At 45.0% G+C, this 25,642-nt stretch overlaps 1 protein-coding gene across 1 annotated transcript in view; it reads right to left on the reverse strand.

Annotated features, from left to right (window-relative positions):
• LOC144819631 (atrial natriuretic peptide receptor 2-like) overlaps positions 1–25,345 on the reverse strand; it is a 727,257-nt gene extending 701,912 nt beyond the window's left edge. The window contains exon 1 of the mRNA XM_078677447.1: positions 25,228–25,345. Within this exon, the coding sequence (XP_078533573.1) occupies positions 25,228–25,230 (3 nt within the window). The 5' untranslated portion in view covers positions 25,231–25,345. The remainder of the gene's footprint in view (positions 1–25,227) is intronic.
• Between the last annotated feature and the right edge of the window lie 297 nt (positions 25,346–25,642).

The raw sequence follows: 25,642 nt of genomic DNA on the forward strand, positions 1-25,642 counted from the left end.
CAGAGTTTTTCCGGAACGAGTTAAGCACGTCGTACAATACATTTAACGATTTTTGAGGCGACGTGAGGTACAGCAAAATATCGTCCGCATATAGCGAGATGCGGTCCTCAAAGTTCGGAGTCCAGCGTATACCTCTCATCGAGGGCTCCCACCGTAGCCAGGCAGCGAGAGGTTCCAAAGCGAGGGCAAAGAGAAGCGGAGACATAGGGCAACCCTGCCGCGTGCCTCTCCCAAGAACAAAGGGACCGGAGACCCGGCCATTTACCACAACCTGTGCCAGTGGTGTCTCATACAGAAGTGTTACCCAACTAATAAATCCAGCGCCAAAACCAAACTTTGCAAGTGCAGCCCAATGATACGGCCATTCGATTGTATCAAAGGCCATCGTGGCATCCAGGGACGCCAAGATGGCCAGTTCACGCAGTGACATCGCCCTCGCGAGAACACCATGCAAGCGCCGCAAATTCAAGGGTGTGTTACGATTTGGGATGAAGCCTGACTGATCCGGATGGATCAGCTCACTGACTACTTTTATCAGGCGGTTTGCGAGCAGCTTAGCAAGAATCTTAGGCTCAGCATTTAGGAGTGAGATAGGCCTGTAGGGCGCAAAGCGGTCCCGTGGCTTCCCCTCCTTATGGATCACCACAATGGTCGCAAGACGCTGATCACGAGGAAGGGAGCCAGTTTCCCGCGCTGCTAAAAACATAGCTCGGAGATATGGCGCTAGCGTGTCAGGGCGCAGCTTATACAGTTCGATGGGAAGACCATTAGAACTCAGAGCCTTTCCGGAGCGAATAGAGCGCACTGCGAGAGCTACCTCGTCAATTGAGGGTGCAGCATCCAACCAGTCCCTATCGGACTCAGACAAACAAGGCAACGCGATATCCCTTAGCAACAAATGAGAATCCTCCTCGGGCCTATCAGATACCAGAGAAAAAACGTCTCGGAAATATTCAGTAAAGCACTCAACAATGTCAACTGGGTCGGTCACACGCATACCATCAGATCTCTCAATCACTGGAATCACACGGCTTGCCCTCTCCTTTCTATCCAGCCAAGCAATCAATTTCCCTGCCTTATCGCCCACATATTACAATCGTCCCTGCTGTTCCCTACTCATCATCTTAGCTGCGTCGGGAACCAAATTCTTATATTCGAGTTGCTTGAGACTGAGGACATTAAGCGTGTCTCGAGTAACATTCCGCTCCAAGGCACTCTCCAACTCAGTAATTTCAGTCTCAAGACGGACAACTGCCTCATTTCTACTTTTCTTAGCACACCCAATTAACGACAATGCTTGTCCCCGGATGACCGTCTTAAACGCTTCCCACAGCAAAACAGGCGAAGACACAGACCCCACATTTTCTGCGAAGTACAAATCCAATGACTTAATCAGTTTAGTACGGGTTTTGGGGTTATGAAAATACCATGGATTAATCGGGGCCACCCTCCCTTCAGTGCCTATATTCATATTTATCTGAAACCATAGAGGGGAGTGGTCCGATATACCTCGAGCTAGATGTCTAATCTCCCCAATTGACAAAGACTGGGCCGCCGGTATCAGGATATAATCCAATCTAGAAAGACTACCATGTGCGCCTGAGTGGAAAGAGTACTGCGCCTGTTCTGGATGCATCAATCTCCAACAATCCACGAGCCCCAACGCTTCTCAAAAGTCACCCAACCAAGATTGTGCACTCGTGAGGTCTCTGGGGGGATAGCGATCCTCCCTCCCGGAGACAACTAAATTAAAATCACCACCAAGTATCAGGACACCATCTGGGAGACCCAAAACAACTCGTCCCAAGTCTGCAAATGTAGTGGTTTGTAAGCCAGGTGGGACGTACACCGATATCAGTGAGATAGTTTTCTCCTCCCACCTGCCTGTGAGTGCAACATATCGCCCCCTAGGGTCCAGAACTATGTCATCGATTTCCAGGGGAAGAGAAGTCCTGACCAAGATACCCACCCTCTAGAACTAGAGGTGAACCCAGAAGGAGCAGCAAGACAATATCCCCGCCTGTTCAGAGCGTAGCAAGCATTTCCAATCAAATGATTCTCTTGCAGTAGCACAACATCAGGGGAAAGGCGTCGCAACATCTGCAAGACCACCCCCCTCTTTATCCGGTCTCCCCACCCATTCACCTTCCAGCACAGTAGTTTCAAACCCCTATCCCCCATCCGAACCCACGATGATCTCCCACCTCATAACGAGCACCACACCAAAGTCCAAAGTCATAACAGTTTGTTGCCTTGAAGAAGAGAGAAAATGAAACACTCCCAACATACTTACCCCCCTACCCCAACAATACCCCAGCGCAACTCCCCCCACCCTGCACCCCTGCATAGCCTCAAAAGCCACCCCAACTTGCAGTGTGCCTGTCGCCCTAGTAAAAAAACTAATCTACACAAAGAAACCCAGAGGAGGAAAGGGTCCCTCTTTCCCCGCCGCCTCCGGGGATGCACTTAAAAGCAGACGATCACAGAAGTCAGCAAGCCACAGTTTTCCATTGTGTCCATTGTCTGGGACTCGGGCGCCATTGTTCATTCTTGTTCCAATAGTCCCCCTTCAGCACCACCTGTTTGTTCCCCACGATCGCGACGGGCAGGCAACGTATCTAGCCAGTCACTCACTCAAAAAAGGGTGTCCGATCCTCATATTCCACACACAGCCGGGCCGGGAACAGCATCGCATAATTCAAGTCCATATCCCTGAGACGCCTTTTCACCCCCTGAAATCCCATTCTTTGCTTCTGGACGGACTGGGAAAAATCCGGATAAAAGTTCACTGTGGTGTTTTTGAACTGCGTAGGACCACCCATCCGCGCAGCCTGCAAAATGGCGTCCCGGTCTCTGAAGTTAAAAATTCTGGCGATGATCGGCCACGGTGGAAAACCTGGCTTCGCTTGTCCTTCTGGCACTCTGTGTGTGCGTTCCACCGCAAAGAATTTACTCAGTCCCTTGGGGGTGAGGTGATTGAGGATGAGGTCCTCGACACGAAGATCAGTGGACAGTGATACAGAGTTCTCCGGGACCCCAATAATACGCACGTTATTGCGCCTTGCACGGCCCTCAAAATCCTCCAGACGACGAGCAAAGAAATCGTTGGCGGATCTCAAGTTGCGTACTTCCGTTTGCAAGTCAGACATGTCCGTCGTGAGGCTGGAGGTCTTCAAATCTAGAGATTTGACCTTCTCATTTGTCTTCGCCAAATCCGTTCTGATAAGATTAACGTCGATGGCCACTGTGTCTAGCTTCAGGGTCAGGGCCTCGTATTGCTGGCCAATAGATGTCTTGATGCCAGCAATGGCGCCCATGACGTCTTGTAACGTTAGATCCGCCGACACAGTAGGGTCATCAGTCGCCTCTTCCCGGACCTTCGGTGTGCCACCGGGGGATCCTTTAGGATGAGTGTAACGGTCCATAACATTCGTTTGAGTTGCACTGCCTCGGAAGGTGGACTTGACTTTCCGTTTGTCACCCTCGGGCTTGCCTGTCATGGCGGGCTGGGTGCCCCGGAGGGGCGCTTGAGATCTGGTCCAAATGGCTCCTCAGAGTTCACCCACAGGATCACCAAAGGCAGATAAAAGCCAATGTAATTCCAAGGCCAAGCACTCGCTGGCTCCAGGCCCAGGTGATGAGCACGGGAGCCAGCTGCGCCCAGCGTCTGTCTCGGTGAGGAGGAACGCCGGCAGCAAAAACGAAACCGAAAGTTATTTGGACCGTGATCTGACCCCTTTAGCCGGTGTTGTTTAATTACTGCCCGGGTACAGCCGCGACTCAAGGCCCAGGTAGCTCCACGGGGTAGGCCACAAAAGTGCAGGATGGCGTAGCTCAGGAACCCGAAGTCCAAATCAATTCCTGAAAGCAGCTAGTACATCAGCTGGGCTGCGCCTTCAATAACCCATCTTCGGAATCAGGATATTATTCAGGATAGATGCGGGAGGCGGCGAGGGTCTGGGGAGCCCTGTGCTCACGCGGCCATCTCGGATGCGCGCGAAGCTCCTCCTCTATTTTTAATTTTTTAATTAATATTTTTTGGGGTCACTTAATATTGTTCATATTAAGAGTTTTATATATTTGTTCTAAAAGTAATAGGGTTATTAAAATATGTAATGTGTTTGAAGTTAATTACCTTCCCTACTGCTGCACAGACTGCAGCGAAAATAGTAAATTTAACCCTTCTGAAGGCCTTCTCTTTCCCTACTGTTGCAGAAACTGTCATTGGAAAAGTAAATTGAACCCATCCGCAATCCAATGCTTTCCCTACAGTTTCACAGAGTGGAGTAGGAAAGGTAAATTTAGCCCTTTCAAGTTCAAAATTTTCCCTACTGTTGCTTAGACTGGAGTGGGAATAGTAAATGTAACTCCTCCGAAGACAAACGCTTTCCCAACTGGGGCAGATACTCCATTGGGGATAGTAAATATTATCCCTCCGAAGCCCAACACTTTCCCTACTGCAGCAAGATTGCAGCAGGAATGGTAAATATTACCCTTCCAAAGTCCAAAGCATTCCCCACTATTGCACAAACTGAAGTAGGAATACTAAATTTAACTCCCCTGAAGTCCAACACTTTACCTATTGTTGCACAGTCTGGAGTGGGAATAGTCAATTTTACCCATCAGAAGTCTAAAGCTTTCCCTACTGTTGTACAGACCGGAGTGGGAATATTAAATCTTACCCTTCCGAAGTTCAACACTTTCCCTACTGTTGCACAGACTGGAGTGGGAATAGTAAATGTAGTTCCTCTGAAGTCCAACGCTTTCCTTACTGTTGCACAGACTGGAGTGGGAATAGCAAATCATACCCCTCCAAAGTCTAACGCTTTTCCTACTGTTGCATAGACTGGAGGTGGAATAGTATATCGTACTCATTCTAAGTCCAATACTTACCCTTCTGTTGACCTGTTTGGAGTGGGAATAGTCAATTTAACCCCTCTGAAAGCCTACGCTTTTACTACTGATGCATAAACTAGAGTGGGATCATCGTTCATTCCCAGATATTATTTACATATATCTATTATTAGTTTTTGTCTAGTTTATTGAATTTTTTTAATATGTGTTAAATTTCATATTATTTTTTTATACGTGTTAACTTTTTTGGGGGACTCGGCTGAGTCCCAAAATTGCTGTCAACACTTCCTGGTCTCAGCAATCCTGCTGTGTTGGACTTACTGGAGGTAATAGGATGTCGTTGGGGGCCAACTACCCCTCCTGTTGTCTCCAATAAGTCCCACACAGAGGGATTGCTAAGTGGTCGTCAGAGAGCACACCCCCTTTCTACACCACTTTGCAAACGCAACTTGTGGTGCACTACAGGTTGGGGGCTGAAGACCATTTTACGTCCAAGTGACCTGAGGAGCCAATAAGCCATTCTGGTACCTCCTGTAAATCCTACACAGTGGGTTTCCTGAGAGCTGGTGAAAGGCCCAGCACCCTTACTCCATCCCTCTGCAAATGTGACTGTTAGTTAATAAAACATAGAAATTCACTGAAAAAAACAAAAATTACAAGAACATTATACTTAGGAATTAGTGTTTAAAAAAGCTTAGAAATTCACTGAAAAAACAAAGGTGACAGGGACGTTATAGTAAGGAAATATAATTTTTAAAAACCTTAAAAATTCAATGAAAAAACAAAGGTTACAGAAACATTATAGTTAGGGTCAGGTTTCATTCGTACAAAACCAGAGAAATTCAGCAGTTATAGTTAGCTGAGCTACCTATGAATTGCACCCCTGCAATGCACTGCTTATGACCTCACATATTACATCACTCATGACATGATCAGTGACATCACTGATGACATCACTCATGGCATCTCAAATGACATCACTGATGCCATCATCCACAGAATTTCTGACGCGTCCACTCACACCCCAATATAACCATTCATACACCCACTTCAATTTCCATACTACCACTCCTAAAACCATTGACATACCCATACCAGTACTTACACACCCACTCCTGATTCATTCATAGGTCTAAACACATCCTCTCATATACCCATACAGCCACTCACACACTGTCAGTCACCCATAGAGCTACTCACACATCTACTTACTCACCCATAGGGTGAATCACACAGCCACTTACTTAAACTGTTATACGCACACCCACTCACTTATTCATACTTAACTAACACATACTCACTCACAAATTCAGCCACTGACACAAGAACACACTCACCCATTCAGCCACTCTCACAATCACTCACTCACACATACATTCACTCATATATCCAACACTCACCTATCCTGACTTTCACATATGCAGTCACTCAGCCGTATACCACTGATACATCCATTCCCTGACGATACAGCCATACACACACTGAGTCACCCATCCAGCCCCTCACAGATGCACTCACAAACCCTTACAGATCCTGACTCACCCACTCACTCATCCATGCAGGCAGTTACACACACCCTAACCCACTCACACAGACACTCATACACCCATACAGATAATCAGACAACCAATCAATCACCCATACAGCCACTCACATACCCACTCACCAACACATATAGCCACTTTGACACCAACTGACAGACTTATACTCACACAACCTAGTCACTCACCCATACATTCACCGAGACACCTAATCGCACACTTATACAGTCAATCACGCAACCACTGAATCATCCATACAGGCACTCATACACCCACTGATTCATCAATACACCTTGATATATATATTTAACACTGATAAAGGTTTTATAAACACTCACAGTCACTGTGATGTCATCATTGATGTCATTTGAGGATTCATCAGTGATGTCACTGACCATGTAATGAGTAATGTAATATGTGAGGTTATAAGCAATGTTTTGCGGGGTGTGAGTTATACTTAGCTCAGATAACTATAACTGCTGAATTTCTCTGGTTTTGTATAAGTGAAATCTGAGCCCAACTATAACATATATATATATATACATAGATAGGGATAGGGAAAACAAATTAAGGAAGTTGGAAACTAGATATATTCTGTTACTCGATTCTAAACATCCGCAGGGCTTGAACCAAACTGAGGACTTGTACACATGTCTGGAGTAAAGCATAGAATAGGAAAGGGTAAATAGACACTCCGTTTGCATGTCCTGTCCCTAAATGTTTAAATGAGAGGTGAAACAAACTACTGCCTATCACTTAGCACTTTCTAGAATGAAGATATTATGTAAATAGATGAATTTTGGGTCTGCTCATTTACTACTTTTGTATATTTTGTACTTTTTGTATGGGAGTTTTTAAATATTTTTAAATGTCTTTGGATGTTTTAAATATTTTCAAATGTGTTTGAACAATTTTACGATATTTTAGGTATTGTAGTTTGCACATACAGGACATAGATGTTATCAAATGAAATGAGATGCATTGGTTTTCGAGGCAAACTTATAACTAAGTGTTGTGACAAGGCAGGACCCCCAATCCTCTGATAGAGGAAACCCGCTATACTTGCAGTTTGTAGACTGGGCATTATTGACAAAAACCCTGAGTATCAGGTAACAAAGAAAATGAAATAAATACATAAAAACTTGGTGACAAAGAGATGAAAGAAAACAATAGTAGTCAACTATTATGGTGATACAAATAACAGCACTTTGCATCAGCTCATTAGGTTAGTGAAAATGGTCCAAATGATATAACTGGACATGATTTTAAATTCACCAACACAGTAGACACAATTTAGTAGAGTTCTCCATGGAAGGTGTTAAATAACAAAAAATACCTCCAACTGGTATAAGATATATGTATTTTACAAAAACCTCTAAAAAAAAACGTAATAGATCACATAACTATGGTACAGAATGAATTTCTAAGTATTTTACTGATATATATGTATCAAGCTATGAAGAACTTCTATATATATGTGCATGTTTATTTGATCTTGTATTATTATGTTTAAAAGAACATCTGACAGATGGAAATGAGCGCACATGCAGTACTATTCTCTCTAACCCTCTTAGGCACCCCACGCATAACAACAGAGGCTCTGTCCCCAACAACCTCACTAAAGTAACCTTCACTCAAGACCACCCACCCACCCTCTGCACACCCAAACTCAAATGCACACTTCTCAACTGTAGATCGGCCCAAAGACACTCCTCGGAGGTCGCTGATCCCATCATCTCTCTGAACCTTGACCTAGCCATCCTAACTGAAACATGGCTAACTGAATCCTCCACTCCTGTCATGGATATCCTAGTCCCCCCCAACTACTGCATCATTAGACTTGACAGACCCAGGAAGGCAGGCGGTGGAATTGCATGCATTTACAAGAGCAACCTTGCAATTATTAAAGTCTCAGCCCCCTCTCTCACCTCATGTGAATACTTCTGCCTTGATGTCATCAGTGAAAACAAACCTGTCTGTTCACTACACATCATATACCACCCTCCGGGGGACAACCTCACCTTCTCCCAACAACTCATGGACATTATCTCAATCAACTCAGGACGGCATAACACACAAATTTACCTTGGAGACTACAATCTTCACTGGAATGATGGTAGTGACGCAGTGGTCAATAGCCTCAAAAACTACCTTAGCGCCTCTGACCTCACCCAAATTTGCAACAGCCCGACCCATGACAAAGGCTCTATCCTCGACCTCATCATCTCCAAAGAAGGCACTATTCAACTTGATTCAATCCAACCCTGTGACTGGTCAGATCATCATACTGTCACCTTCTACATTAACGAAAAAGTTAAACGGATCCCGGTCCAATCCTCCAAGCCCAAAGTTTGGAAAAGAGACTTGAAGAAACTCAAGCCAAACCTCGTACCCCCTAACAGCTGCAATCTCCTACTTCCCCCGTCCGAGGTTACGGACGTTCAGTGCCTAACTGACCAATATCTCAACGCTATGACCTCATTAATCAATGAGACTGCACCGATGCAACTGAAAAGAGACACCACCAAGGTCTCTAACCCTTGGTACGACGGGAGCCTCAATGAAGACAGACGGGCCATGCGAATGGCAGAGCGCACATGGAGATCTGTTCCCTCGGCACAGCACCTAAAAATTCTGAAGAAAAAGAGAAACGCATACTTCAGGAAAATAAAGCGCTCAAAGTCAGACTTCTTCAGACTCCAGCTTGACCAAGCAAAAAACCGTCCAAGTAAATTGTTCGAACTAATCCGATCCCAATGCAAGGAACAACCTCAAGCAGTCGACACTATGGGCAATGCACCTTCCTGTGAAGACTTCTCTGCTTTCTTTAAACAAAAAACTGACAACATAAGGAGCGATCTCCTCATTGACGCAAACCTCTACTCCAAACACCACGGCATAACACCCAATGAACCAAAAAACAACACGACATGGTCATCCTTTGACACGTACCCTGAAGAAGAAATTGACAGTCTACTCAGCACCCTGAAACCATCCAATCACCTCAGTGACCCTCTCCCCGCTAACGCTGTAAAAGACTTCGCCCCGTTGATCCTGCCACTCTGGACTAAAATTATAAATAGCTCACTTCAGCAAGGAATGATACCAGACTCCCTCAAAGTTGGACAAGTTACACCTTTACTGAAGAAACCAACAGCAGACCCCACTGATCTAAACAACTACCGCCCTATCACCAACATTCCCACTCTTGCCAAACTGTTGGAAAAATGCGTTCAACTACAATTGACAAAGCACATAGAACAGTTTGATCTCCTCAACCCGCATCAATCAGGCTTCAGAGCAGGGCATAGCACCGAAACGGCTATGACTCACATAATTGACGATGCCCTCCAAATCCTAGATCACAATGACTCCTGCCTCCTTATCCTTCTTGATCTCTCTTCGGCATTCGACACTGTGAAGCATGAGAACCTACTCAAACTTTTAAAGACAAGAATGGGTCTCTCAGGGACTGTTCTCCAGTGGTTCACCTCATTTCTTCACAACAGATCCCAGAAATTCAAGAGCAACAACTTGATGTCCTCCCCAGTACATGTATCATTGGGTGTACCTCAAGGTTCCTGCCTATCCCCTACTCTGTTCAACTTAGTTATGGAACCTCTCACCTCCTTGCTACAAGCTTCCAATGTACACTTCCACATGTACGCCGACGACACTCAACTGTATCTCAAACTACAATCCCCCAAAGACATTATGCATCTGAACGCAACGATCAGAAACACCCAATCCTGGCTGGCCGATAACCACCTCAAGCTCAATGCTATGAAAACTGAGTTCCTTCTGATCTCACCTCCCGCGAAAATCTCTACCACTCAAACGTGGCTTAAACACCTAACTGCACTCAATGTCCAGCCGACCATCGTGGACTCTGCAAAATCTCTAGGCATAACACTTGACGCCAATCTCAACATGCAACAGCATATCAGCAAGGCAACTATGGGAGCGAACTTTCAAATAAATACCTTGAGGAAACTCAAACCCTTCCTACCAGCCAAAGACTTCCAAACTGCAGTACAAGCGCTAATCATCCCTCGCATAGACTACGGCAGCATCGCCCTCTGCGACCTTCCCCTAACTACAACTGCACCCCTGAGAGCCTCACTAAATGCGGCAGCGAGACTCATCACGGGATCAAAAAAGCATTCACATATCTCCCCTGACTTCAAATTCCTGAACTGGCTACCTTTTGAAGCCAGAATACATCTGAAAATTGCCTGCTTGACTCACAAGGCTTTACACCTGAACTCACCCAGCTACCTCACTCAGAAGCTGACAATCTCAGGCGGATCGAGATCCACCAGAAGCACAAAGAATCTTCTGCTGAAACCGCGAAGATTTCGGAAGGAAAGAACTTACAAACGCTCCTTCTCAGGAATGGCGCCTAGGATCTGGAACTCACTCCCTCCTGAAACCAGGCTCATCCCCTCCACTTTTCTCTTTAAGAAAGAAGTTAAAGCTATCCTCATGGCTAAATACACCTGAACTGCCACCCCTGATCTTTTAAGACTCTGCGTCGATATGTACTCATGCTTGATCCATTTGCACAGTTGTTTTTTACCTGTATTACCAACCTTTCCCGATTTTTATTACTCCCTCCTATATGTATTTTATGCTCCCTCGTGTACCCACCCTCCCTTGCATATGTAAAGCGCTCTGTTATCTGCAAAGATCTTGTTCGCGCTATATAAAACTTTCAAAATAAATAAATAAATAAAATGTAAATACGCACTAAACAGTATGTTTTCCATGTCCATAGAGAATGTAACTCACGTGATTCACACAAAATTCAGCACTGTCACTTTAAAAATGCTTCCTCAGTCAAAACGAATTGTCGAGTGAACAAGCGGCGTCCGCGCTGCGAAACGCGTCTCTGACTTTTGGGCTAATAAACATTTGAAGCACCAATACTGGGTCCGTGTCCTGTTTGCTGGCATTGCGTGCATGAAGACGTGGCGGCCAATCTGACAGGATTCTCTGATGTAAATTCGGTGTGAACACCAGCGAGTTTGTTGAGGCTTTTACGGATGCAGTAATTCCTATAAAGAATGTATATACTTGCAAAACAGACCATGCGGTCTATGTTTTAAGATGCACATGCGAGTTATACTATGTTGGTAGCACTAAGTTGCAAGTATTCAATCGAATTTTACAGCATCTACGTGCTATTGTGAACTCTGATCCTAATTATCCAGTGGCACGTCATTTTAAGCTGGTACACAACAACAATCTGAATGACCTGCAATACTTTGTTATTGATGCAGTCCCCGTGAATAAGAGGGGTGGAGATAGAGAGAAGAGACTCAGACAACTAGAAAGTCAATATATTCTGAGGTTAAACAGTAAGATCCCTAATGGTCTGAATATGGGAGAAGATCTTAATAATTTTTTGTAAATATTTTATTTCATCATATGCATAACCTTTTTATAATGGATTTTATACCTTTTGTATTTGGTTTTAATCTATTTTGACTTCGTTATGGATGATCTATGGATGAATTTACCCTGTTTACTCTGATCATCATACTATTTTTGTATTGATGTTTGGCTTTTTATATACCCAGCTGTACTAACATGTATTTTATAGGTATGTCCTTTTGTCTGCTATCATATGAATTCTATAAGATATGATTGCCCTAGTTCCCCCTCCCTTTACTAATCATAGATATGCACTGCCGACTCTTGCACTTTATTGGCACTTTGCACTTTATTACGTTTTTTAATCTGCTCCAGATTCTTATCTGGATATATAATGTTTGTTGCTAAATTTTTGGGATTTTGCACCCTGCACTTTTCTTCTTTGCACTTTAAAAACTTTTTGTGGTTATTATAACTTCATTACTGGTTTTAAAACATACCCCACTGAGATTGGCTCTTATCGTTCAGTTATAATATACAATAAGATATTATGATTATCCATTGGGCACTTGCCCTTTATGTCTATTAAGAGAATTTATTCCAGTTTTGAAGACAGTTAAAATTGTACAGTGATTTCAGTGTTTTTGCATTTAGCATTTACTTTACATTGTACATAGCATGTGGATGAAGTATTTTCTTTACTGAATGATATTACTTTTATGTCTATTCATTTGTGGGAGGAGTCTCGTTTTTTACCAGTATTTAACCACTTATGTCTCTGGGTCTTGTCATGTGATCAAGTCCGGGTTTCCCGGACGAAACGCGTCATGCCGCCATCCCCATTGATGGAATAAAGCACATTATTTCGTTGTGAAACCTTGGTTTGTGGTCTGTACCTGGCTGTGTCCGTTGCTGTTGGTGTTCGGCGCTTCAGGATTGTGGATTCCTATATATATATATATACATATATATATATACATATACATATATATGGTTGTTTTCAACTAGTAACAAATTTGCGCCCCTTAAGAAAGCACATGCCCCTTGTCGGTATGATGCTCATAAGTGGTTCTCTGACGAACCAAAAACTCAGAAATTAGCCTTACGGCAATTAGAAAGAACCTGGAGACGCAAGTACCTTCCGGAAGACAAACGCCTGTATATCAATTCGATGAAGATCTATAAAAAATCCATCCTGACCGCCAAAGCAACATATTTCTCTTCTAAAATTTTGTCCACCTCCAATCGTACAAAAGAGATTTTTTCCATAGTAAATGAGTTATCTAATCCTGACAGAGTCTCTATCAAACCCGTCCCTTCGCAAAAGTTCTGTAACTCCTTCTTTATCGTAAAAATTGCATTGATAAAGGCTAGCATCCTGTCTTGTAATAACCTGCCGCTCTGTTCCACCGTCGTCCAAAACCACAGTACTTTTATGCAATTCCCAAGTATCACCGAGTTTGCCTTTATGGACCTACTTTCTAAGGTCAAGACAGGCTCTCCCACCGACTGTTGCCGCACAAGCATTTTGAAAGAAATCTTCACTACCCTTCTCAGTCCTGCACTCCATCTTCTGAACCAGTCACTATCCCAGGGTATTGTCCCCACCACCTTCAAGGAGGCCATTGTCATTCCCCTCTGGAAGAAGTCAGGGGCTGACCCCCAACTGTTAACAAATTATCGCCCTATCTCTCTCCTATCCTACCTTGCCAAGATTCTGGAAACTCATGTCACTAGATGTCTTACTGAGTTTCTAGAAGATTCTGAATTCCTTGACTCTAATCAAGCAGGATTTCGCCCGGCTCATTCCACCGAGGCTATGATTCTCACAGTTTTAGACTCTCTTCGTGACAAGGTTGACACTGGCCCTTGTCCTGCTCGACCTCTCCGTGGCCTTTGACACGTTCGACCACACTCTTTTGGTTGATCGTGTCAGAGACGCGGGAATCACGGGACCTGCCCTTGGCTGGATTATCTCCTTTTTGGAGAATCGATCTCAGGCAGTCAGCACAGCACCTTTCATTGCTCCCAGAGTGAGCATCTCCTGCGGAGTCCCTCAGGGTTCCTCGCTCTCTCCCCTGTTATTTAATCTGTACCTCTGAAAGAACGTAAAGTCTGCACTTTCAACTATGCAGACGGCTTTCAACTCATCTTTCCCATCAGTAACTCCCCGGAGTCCATCCACATTTTACAGTCCACCATTCTGTTCATCAGTCAGTGGATGAACAGCAATCATCTTAAGCTCAATCCGGATAAGATAGAGCTAGTTCTCACTGGAGGTATCATCAAGAACCCCTGGGGCCCTCATTTTTGGCCCAGGGAACATGGACAAACTCCCTCGCCATCGTCCACGGCCAAGAGCTTGGGGGTCATTATTAGCCAGGACCTCACGATGAAGGCTCAGATCGGCTCAGTGAGCTCTACCTGCTTCTTCCAACTCAGGCCAATTCTCTTTACTATGGCATTCCCCTCTATCTCTCCAAACGCCTGCAACTGGTTCAGAACCAGGCGGCTCGCTTGATTACTCATCAACCCAGACATCTCCATATCACCCCTCTCTTGAAACAACTCCATTGGCTACCAATAATCCAGCGTTGTGTCTTTAAGGTTGGGTGCCTCATCTACAAGTCCCTCAATGGGAAAAGTCAGAAATTTGTGAATAATCTGATTCACAAGCATGTTCCCTCGCGTAACCTTCGTTCAGCACACAAGCTACTGCTGTCTCTGCCTTCCTACAGACTAAAGGGCACTGGTGGTGCCAGGTTTGCTGTCCTGGCACCCATGTTCTGGAACTCTCTCTCCTCCGAAATAAGCTTTTGTCCCACTCTTCTTAATTTCAGAAGCTGTCTTAAAACTTGGCTATTTCGTCAGGCTTTCTAATTACGCATTCGAACTTGGGTTCTGGAGACATCGTAGCGCCAAGAAACCTCCTCGGTGTATGTGCGCTTTATAAAGTTCTTTTAACATATATATATATATATATATATATATATATATATATATATATATATATATATATATATATATATATATATATATATATATATATATATATATATATATATATATATATATGGAACAAACAACCCCTTCTTGTGAAGCAACCGGAGGGACACACAGGGTATATCAGGAAGAATCTTATAATTTTTTTTTTTTAAGTTTCAAAAAACCTTAATTGTCATTATGCACAGTATTACATAAAAGTATCTCAGAGATAAAGGTATCACATTCCAGGTACAGACGTCATCAATAGATGTAGCCCAGTTGTACATGTGATTCTACATAGTGACCAAACTTGTCCCCCCCTCCCTAGCGACTTGTTCAGTTGTGCAGAGTTGAAAAAGAAAGGAAAATAAAGCAAAACTATCCAGTCACCGGCATCACTGTCCACATACTCCAATATTAGCGTGGCTTTCATTACATTGTGCACTTGGTCATCCCAGTCTTTGAAGCTAGGCAGTATCAATATCTAGAAAACTTCATCCCATCATTCTTCCCCCTCTCCCTGCCAAGTTCAGCAACAATGAGCTCAACATTCCCAACGTCACATTAACCTATACTGCTGTACTGCCTTGTGGGTATTCACGTCTCCTAGGGGCGCCTCCGCTAGGTTTGTGAGCTTATCTCTGCCCCGGGAGCGTCTGCATCATCCTCCCGAGCTGCCTCCTGCTCTAGCAGGTACGCTGTGAGCGGACCCCAAACGTCCTTTGGGCGTGATTTGTTGGGAAGCATGTCTGCATAGTGCTGCATGTGATCTTGCCATGTGGCCATTGTCTGAATCCAGTCCTTAAATTTATAAGCTCGACCTCTCCCCCACCTGCACGACACTTGTCGTTTTGCTATCAACAATCCCATTGCTAGGAACTTTTTGTGTACTGTTTGAATTCCCTGGACCAAGCCCATTAGGGCAACAAGTGGGTCATTTGTGTCCAGTAGGTCAGCACTTGGGAACAGTCCCACGCCAGGTGGAAGAACCCCGCACCCTCGTGACCACATCGTGTACATGCATCACTATCACTAAGGCGGAACCTATAGAGCCTGGCTGGTGTGTGGTACAGGCGGTGTAAAAACTTAAAATGGATAAGGCGTAACCTATTGTTACCGGTAACTGCCTCTGTTTGTGTGCAGCTAAGCTCCCATTGGTCATCAGTCAAAGTAATATTTAGGTCGGCGTCCCACTCTTATCTGCCCGCAATAAGGCATGTAGTAGGACTAGTGTGTCTGGTTCAGTCGGAAAATCGGGAGTTACAGCCTTCACACTCTGCCGAAACCGGGTATACATGAATGTGTCCATTGTCGTTGCTTCACTAGTTTAAACAAACTGTTCCTTGGTAAGGAAATTACCTCCCACATAAAGATCCCCCCAAGAGCTGTAGTTAAGTTTCTCTAACATCTTCCGGCAGATCCCTTCATAAGTGATTTGCAATAACGGATTTCGGAGTAGGGGTATCTTGGGGGAGTACAACATGGGTGTTTCCAGCCTGTTAGCTATGTGCTGCCATGCCATTATGGTACAGTCTACGGTGGATGGGTCGCGTTCGCGCTTTTTCATAGTTGTAAAGAGGTAGCATGCTGTGGGCGTTGGTGCCATATAGCCATCCTCCACCTCAAGGTGTGGCATGAAGGGGGGCGGGTAAAACCAGTATGTGGCAAAATGAGCTCGTGCGCAGTGGTAGTAGAGCTCAAAATCAGGCACCTCATACCCTCCTTGATGGTAGGGAAATGTCAAGGTGGCCAAGCCGAGGCTTGCATGTTTCCCTCCCCATATGAGTCTCACAAGTTGCAAATTGAGCGTTTTAAAAAAGAATGCTCAAGGATGGTAGGGTATATTAATGAAGAGATATAATAGTTTGGGGAGTATTACCATTTTTATTAAAGAGATCCTCTGTGCCATGGAAAGGGGAAGACGCAGCCATTTCGTGATGTTATCCATGATTTTTTCTACAGCTGTGCCATAATTTAGCCGCTTAAGCGCATCACGTTCCCTTCTGATACGTATGCCCAGGTATTTTACCTCGTCTGTGTCCCAAACCAGAGGGTAGTCCAGCTGGTGCTGGGGAGTATTGTCAGTGAGAGGGAAGATTGCAGATTTGGACCAGTTGATTTGTACCCCGGGTATGGCACCAAATTTAGTTATTTCTCTAAGTATAGGGTTTAGGTTATCTTGGGGTTTATTTATATATAGCGTCATAACATCCGCATAGAGGGAGATGAGTAGTTGCCTAGATGGGTAGATTAGCGCTCTATGATTATGGTGTTGTCGGAGCTTAGCGGCTAGGGGTTCAAAGGCCAGGGCAAATAGGATGGGTGACAGAAGGCAGCCCTGCCATATGCCCCTGGATACTAGGAAAGGAGCAGATTTAGTCCCATTCAGGAGCACTGAGGCCACTGGGCGAGTATATAATAAGTGGATCCATTGAAGGAAGGCATTCCCATATATCCCAGAGTGCCCAGCAGGCAGTCCCATTCGAGGGAGTCGAATGCTTTGGTTGCATCTAGAAATACAGCCACCGCTGAGCACTTCGGGTCAATGTCTTGCAACACCGCAGCCAGGGTGCGGAGATTATGTGATGTGGCTCTGCTTGGAATAAAGCCAGCCTGGTCAGGTAATGCCAAGCGTTACATTAGTAGATTGAGCCGGGTTGCTAGAACTTTAGCAAGTATTTTTGTGTTGCAATTCAAAAGAGATAGGGGCCTATATGAATCACAGCACTGTGAGGGCTTTCCCGGTTTCAATAAGGATGTTATAAGCGCTTCCCGCATCATCATGGGCAGACTTCCCTCCTCTAGCGCCGCGTAGTAGACTTCCTTCAAAATCTGGGCTAACACAGAGACATATGTTTTGTAGAGATCTATTGGCAGGCCATCAGACCCTGGGGCCCGTCCGGACCTCATCTGCATGATAGCCTCTGTTATTTCATCAAGCTCCAAATCCAGACTAAGGAATTTCCGTTGAGTGTCTCCCAACCAGGCCAGGGCAGTGTCTTCAAAGTTGCCGGGCAAGTCAAGAGGGACACCTCTATGGGAAGAATACAGGGCAATATAATAGTCTCTGAGCGTGCGCAACTGGTCAGGAAGGTTTTTATGCACGTCACCCTGCGCGTCCTGCAGTTCCGCTACATAGTTGGAAAATTTGGATGGCTTGACAGCTGCAGCACGGGCCTTCCCCGGACGATCACCCTCGCCATACACCCTCGCTACATGGTGCTTCCCTCGAAATGTACATTCTCTGTCAGCTAATTCCTCATACTCCCTAAGTTTACATTGCATGGTGGCTTTGATGTTATTCTCGGAGCGGAACTCAGCCTATGTTCTAATTGTGTGAGTTCCTTCTCCAATGTAGACAAGCTTGTTCGTAGTGACTTAAGTACACCTCCACCTTTAGATATGCACCAGCCCCTAATTGTAACTTTGAATGCTTCCCAAACAGTTGTGATACTGGGAACGGAGTCTAGATTACGATAAAAAAAATCACGGATGTCTTGCACTACTCAGTTCTGAACACTGCATCTTGAAGGTGCAGCGGGTTGAGGCGCCAACCGTTATATGGAGAATGATTGAGGGGGGCATGCAGTTCAGCAACGACCGGGGAATGATCAGTGTGAGTACGAGCTAAATGGGTCACGTGTCCTAACCAATGTGCCATACCCTTGGATACAAATAAATAGTCTAGTCTGGCCCAAGATGAATGGAATGCCGAAAAGTGTGTTCCCTCACGCTGTGTAGGGTGCATATGCCTCCATGAGTCTAGTAAGTAGTTCTCAGTGACAATATCAGACAGCTCCCTCTGAGTAGTCGTGTAGTGTGCTGGGGATACTCGGGATCTGTCCATGTGCAGGTAAAGAGCGGTGTTGAAATCTCCACCCAAGATAAGGTAGGTGGAACCTATCTCCTGAATTCTACTCCACAAACAAAGGAGGGCCTGAGAGTTATCAATATTGGGTCCATAGTAGTTAGCAAAAGTCACGTCATAGGAGTGGAACCTGCCCCAAAGGAGGCAGAACCTGCCTTCCGCATCAGCTTCTGAGCTGCTAGGGATGAATGCGACCCCTCTCTTAACCAATATAACCACATCCCAAGAGTACGTGGAGTATGATGTGAAGCAATGGTGCGAGGTCCACCTCGAGGCAAACTGGGGGTATTTCTGGGACTTAAGAAGTGTGTCTCTTGCAGCATAGCCACCATGATACGATGCCTATCTAGGTAGCTCAGAATCCGCCTCTTCTTTCTCGGGTCATTTAAACCACGTATATTCCACGATGCCACGATTATACTATTTATGTTCCGTGTGGTGTCATCCATTATGTCGCGCGTGGTATGTAGCATAAGCCTGTGTAGCAACGACCTCAGCCGACTGGACAACTTGTAATGCAAACAAGAACAAATGTCCCTTCACCTCCCACATCGGCTTCCCCAGCTTGCCGGGTACAAGATCCCCCCCCCTCCCAACACCCCAACGCAACAGGACTACTTATATGCCCCATTAACATAGCTTCTGGGGGTTTGCCCTCTCGGGATCACACTAGGGGCTCACAACCTGCCCCCTCCCATCCATACTCTCACCCACCTACTGCATCACCCGGAGGTGGCAGCTACGGCGGGACGGAGGTGAGTAGCCGTGCCAGATATAACATCAAAGATATAGAAATTATGTTAATACATCACCAGCTCAGATCAGTTTGCTCTGTGTAAATCAGTATGGAGAGTTCCAACAAATGTCACTGTCCTTTACATAGTTCAGCTGCGGTCCGACCCAGGCAACGGGGATCTGCGATCTCTTGCCTCTGATTCAGCAGTGGCCGAGCTGCGGTGGCGTTGGATGAAATCTTTAGCCTGTTGCGGATTATTAAACAAATGTTTCGAGCCATGATGGGTGATCTTCAGTTTCGCCGGGTACAGCATGGCATATGGGATTTGCTGCAATATTAGTTTCTTTTTGACTGCTGCAAACTTTCGTCTGGTGTCTTGTACAGCTTGTGTAAAGTCTGGGAAGAAGGACAGTATTGTGTTCTCATACAGTACCTGCTTCTTTTCCCGGGCAAGGCGAAGCAGCGTATCTCTGTCGCTGTAGTTTAAAAAGCGGGCTATCACCGGAATGCGGCACTGCCCCCAGTGGCAGGTGGGCCGCAAGCGACCTGTGAGCCCTCTCCACTATGAGTTGCGATGAGAAGGCCTCTCTGCCAAATAATTCCACAATCAGTTTTTCAATAAAGGCCTCCATGCGCCCCGTGTTCGTGGATTCCGCCAGGCCAAGAATTCAAACGTTGTTCCTTCGGGAATGCGCCTCTAAGTCCTCATTCTTGTCAGCAATGACTTTTAGTAATTTATCCATCTGTGACATTTGGTTTTTGCTCGCTTTGGCGCGTCCTCCAAGTCAGACACTCTGGTCTCAGCCTCCTTGAGGCGCTGTTCATGTTGCCCCAGTTTAGTGACCATTGAGTCCATCCGGGTATTCATCGTGTCAATTTTAGCATCAATAGATGTTAGACTCTGTTGCATACCAAGTAAAATCATCTTCCAGTCTTCCTCAGGTGGGTCCGCAGCATCCGTGTCTTTGTGGTCTTCTGAGCGCGATTTGGGGGTCTTGCACGCCTCAAACGGGATTTTAGTCTGTATATCATCGGTGCGCCCCATGGCGCCAGCCAGCGAGTAGGGCTATGGAAATTAGCGCAGTGACTGGTAGCACCTTTCATTTTTGCTAAAGCAGTAGGAAGGTAAGATTGCCGTAATTAGGGAGCTGCAGCGCAGGTCACAACATGCGAAAGTTAAAAAGCGTCAGCATCAGCTCCGTGGCCCGTGGCGGCGCAATGGGGTTGTGTGGCTTGTAGTAGCGCTAAGGTAGGGCTTAGAAGTAATACAGCTTCTGGTGCGCTCCGCACGCTGGCGTGGGCATTAAAAGGCAGCAATATCCCAACTCACACGCCCCAGCAGTTGGCTTTGTGGCAAGAAGGGTGCAGATATAATTCAGGGGATGCTCCAGCACCGTCACACTTTACTCATGTGCTTTCATGTCCGTCCCTTTGCTGAGATGTACACACGTGTGCCACAGTTGCCTGCAGCAGTCCCTTCAGATTATGGTGGATGATTGCACCATTCAGGGCTCCAGCAGTTCCAGAGAGTGCCAGGCGCTCCTCTCTGCTACAATTAAAATGGCGGCCGGTGCTAGCCACGGGCCGTTGGAAGTGCAAAAATCTTCACCGCAGGCCCACCGCGGAGCGTCAATTACGGGGGAGGGAGTAACTCAATGCCTCGGGGGAGGCGAGGCCCGATGGTATAATTTAACGCGCCCCTAATGAGCCGCCAGTCTCCAGGCGGCCGCGCAATGCAGCGCCAGCGGGCCGCAGCGTTCCCGTGCCCCGCGGTACAGTCGTGTCTTCCAGGCAGTGTGAGCGGGCGCAAAGGATGTGCAGTCTAGTTCACTCACCGCAGGGGCCCTCTGATCTCTGCCAGGCTCCGCCAGCACCCCAGAGCGGCAGCTGCCTCCCGACAGCGAGCACACGCTCCCCCAACACAGAGGCCCGTACAGCCGCTGCGCTTCCCAGCCAGTCACCCCACAGCAGGGCACCAGAGGCAGTCCGACGCTCTCCGCCCTCGGCCGCCAAATGTCACTTCGCCGCCTCTCTTCGAATCTGGTGTACAAATTAGGTATCGTTGGAATCAGTAGGGAAGCCTGTGTTGGATGGTGAGCAATAGAGTGTTCACTGATGTTGTAGGATCGATATTATGAATATTATCCAGCTTGGCAGGGCTGGAGCATCACCAGCGTGCGGCCATCTCGGTCGTGCGCCACCTAGCGCCCCCCTGGAAGAATCTTTATTGGAACAACGGCATGACGCGTTTTGGCATGAGTGCCTTTATCAAATGCTGGGAAACAACCTTTACAATGCAACTTTTACATCGCACTACCATTACAACGCAGTCATTACATCGCATAACACTACAATGCATACCATTACACCGCATGTCATTACAATGCAGTCATTACAACGCATACCATTACAACGCATACCATTACAACGCATAGTACCCTTACACTATCCAAAACTTACCCTACTGTTGCACCCCCTGGAGTTAGAATAGTAATGTTTACCCCTACACTATCCAGCACTTACCCTACTGTTGCACCCCCTGGAGTTAGAATAGTAAATTTTACCCCTACACTATCCAACACTTACCCTACTGTTGCACCTCCTGAGTTAAAATAGTAATTTTTACCCCTATACTATCCAATATTTACCATACATGCAATGTAATGGTATGCGTTGTAATGGTATGTGTTGTAAAGGTAGTATGCGATGTAACGGAATGGGTTGTAAAGGTAGTTTTAGACAATTCATTGTAATGGCATGCTTTGTAATGGAATGCGTTGTAAACGATGTTGCGATGTGAAAAATGTGTTGTAAAGGCATGCGTTGTAAAAGTATGTGTTGTAACGTCATACAACCTCAAATGCCTGTAACAACTAGGTGTTCCATCCAACCTTCTTTTAAAATGTTCAATCACTCTCGCATTTAATTGCCATCCATCTGAGCCGAGTTAGCAATCCCTGCCTTTCTGCAGCCTGGGCCGGTGAACTCCAGTACCCAGCGTGCACCTCTATGGTTGCCTGGGCAAGTATGGGCTTGTACATCTCATAGTGAGGGCTGGAAGAGTGTTATTAAAAGTTCCAGTTGGTAAAAAACAGAGTTGCTGCTGCAATATTTTCTTTATATATATATATATATATATATATATATATATATATATATATATATATATATATATATATATATATATATATATATATATATATATATGTATGCATGAAGGGCTTAAAAAGTGCAGCATATCAGGCCAGTTGGTCCTGTGGGAGTCCCGCTGTTCCGAAAATGCAATAAAAAAGTGCTAGGGGAGGGTTTTCTCTCACCGACCATTTCAGTGCCCCTGGACCAGTTCTACAGTACCAAGCAATCTGATTAGTTGGCTGCAAAGCAAAAATGTTGTAGCCACCATTACAGATCTCAGGGACTCAGTCCCATGTCCTGAAAATATTTTGTAAAAGTAGTATAAGAGGCTGGTTATGGGCACTCTGACTTACTAGCACTTGTCTGGACGGGGGACCCAGAGAGACTATGTTCCACTACTGGGGCCAAAATTGAAGAAAAAAATGTTTTTGTGCTGTGGTTACAGCGGCACTCACATGAGATCCCACACAACCATCCAGAGAGGCAGAGCAGTACACATATGGGATCCAAAGCACAAGCTTTGCCCCCATAGAACTGCAGTACTGTGCAAGCTTCCCAAGGGTAATGTTTGGGTGATGGATACCCTGGAAGTACAGCAGTATCCCAAAATGTTTTCTTAATAATGTGGGTTGGGCGTCTGTGAGAAAGGTGGATATCTGCAGGGGTTTGTACAAGACCAGGTCAGAGACAAGGCCCTGCTGCCAGCCCTTGGCTGCGCACAGCTAAAGATTCGCTGTCTATGGGGGGTTGGTTGCAGGGCCAGGCAAGGAGGACAGACCCTCCGGCTATCCTCTGGCTGAACGCAACCGAGGGGCAGCTGCCCAAAGTAGGGCTGGATGCAGGGTTATCCTGACCCTGGAAGTCACCGAAGAAAGCAAAGGTTAAAGAGATGTTATAGTTAGCTTTGGTAATAAAACTTTAGTATACTAAAAGCTCTCGAAATTCACAAAAAGAAACAAAGGTTAAAGTGACGTTATAGTTAGTTATTGAAATAACATAAAAACTAATGTCTAAACACGAAAAATACTGAAATGTACCAGTTGTAGTTTAGTGAGCTAAGTATGACTTCTTCTCACATACTAAATCACTCATAACATGCTAAATGACATCACTGATGATATCACAGATATTGCAAATACATCATTAATGACATCACTGATTACATTATGCAATCATTGTGACACCTCCTCTACGGGTTGTGGACTTGGAAGAAATTCAACATTCTATACTTGTGGCCAATGTTCTGTTCACCTTATTGAGATTACCTACACAAAGACTTCACATAAAGTGCAATTTTAAGTCAAGAGGTTAACATGCATGCATTTACCACTGAAAAGACATCTTCTGCCAGGCCCTGTACACAACCCTCTGTAGTTGAGTGAATTACACTACACACATTCCTAAAATGGGCACAATGGCACACAATTTTATAAGCCATGCTTACAAAACCAGTGTGAGATAAACGATTACTAAGTGGGACACCCTTACATTCAACATTATTCAGCAATCTGCAATGTCTCAAAACATTTTGTGAAGATATCCACTAGTGGGTAATCTATTGTCAACAGAAATCTGGCCTTTCACATAGATTATTTTGGAACAGGCTTTAAGATATAGAATACTTTCAGGCATACCTCTACAACTCATATTAGGTGCACTTAGTCTTTACCTTGTTCAATATGGAGTAATACTTACGCCTCAAACTTTAGTGATTTGTACACTGTGCACCATATAACTTTCAATATGCACAATCACACTTTAGGTAACCCTGGACGTAGGACTACGCTACGCTCACGGAGCGACAGTTTGCGCTACTACGCACTACACAAATTGCACATAGCACATTGCAAAACCGCTTGCACAGTGAAAGATGCCGTTTGCAATGATTGCACAGTGCGGACAAGCATCCGGCACTGTGTAATCAGTGCGAACAGCATTTTACCTACCGCACTACGCAGTTCGCGTAGCGACGCATAGCTTGCGTAATGCGAAGTGCACTTCGCTTAGCTACGTGTAGCGCTACTACGCAAACTACGCCCAGGGTTAACTTCAGCGCTTACACTATTTCCATGTAATGAACCCACACATGTACACTAAGTACCTTTATGCTGTATAGGAGTATTGTGTTATTTATATCTGTCATTTAAGATGTCATCAGTGACATAATCAGTGATGTCATTTGAGATGACATCAGTGATGTCATCAATGCCATTCAACATTTCATAAGTGGCGTGATGTGTTCTGTTATTTCCTACTACTCATGGTTGACTTTTGCACTTTTGCTTGGGGTTCTCTTCTCATACCCTTACTCTGTACAGCGTGCTGGATCCCGGATGGGGTGGATTTCTCCTTTCAATAAATAAATAAAAATACACATAGGGGATAGGGAAAACAATGCATACTGGACTTTTCTAAACAATCATATTTTCTATTCATAATCTTTGACGTCTGCTGGTGAGCTATGTGTGATATGTCAAGCAACCACAGATTACATTTAATTTAGCTATTTTCGTTGGTTTAGGGATACGACGATTCTCCTAAATTCTATAAGTCTCAATTGCGACTTTCCAGTACAGTGTAATACCAAGATAAATGGAAACCTCTAATGCCTCTGGAGTATTGGTATAATTTAAAATATGGTAATGTGATCCAGTGACATTCAAAATAATATTCAGCATAAAATGTTTATTAGCGTTAAAGAAAATGCCCACTTAAGTTTCCAAGGTACTTACCATGAATGCTAGAGGGCAGGAATGAATGTTGGCATGATGCACACAGCAGTTTTCAGCGTTGGCATCTTTCCAGTTGGATGGGCACTCTTGCTCCTCGCAGAATGTTTTCGCAGCATCAGCATTGCTGAAGGGAAAGCGAACAATTAACAAATAGTGGACAAAGAACAGTGCCTTCCTAGAAATTGCTTCTAAAACTCCAATTTTCACTACATCGATATGTGAATTAATGCACATGTGATTGTCTATCAAGTGATCCTTCTGAAATTAAAGACTAAAATGTACTTTTTGTTTGTAAGCAGCTTCTTAATGTAAACTGTTTCATCACGGTAAATATTCAAGAAATTGAAATTTGTGGCAAGAAAATCAGTTATGTTCATGGACGTCAATTCATCAAAATGCCAGTAGGGAAGTAGCA

The sequence above is a fragment of the Lissotriton helveticus genome, chromosome 2_1 (assembly GCF_964261635.1).
Source record: "Lissotriton helveticus chromosome 2_1, aLisHel1.1, whole genome shotgun sequence".
Classification (NCBI taxonomy): Eukaryota; Metazoa; Chordata; class Amphibia; order Caudata; family Salamandridae; genus Lissotriton; species Lissotriton helveticus.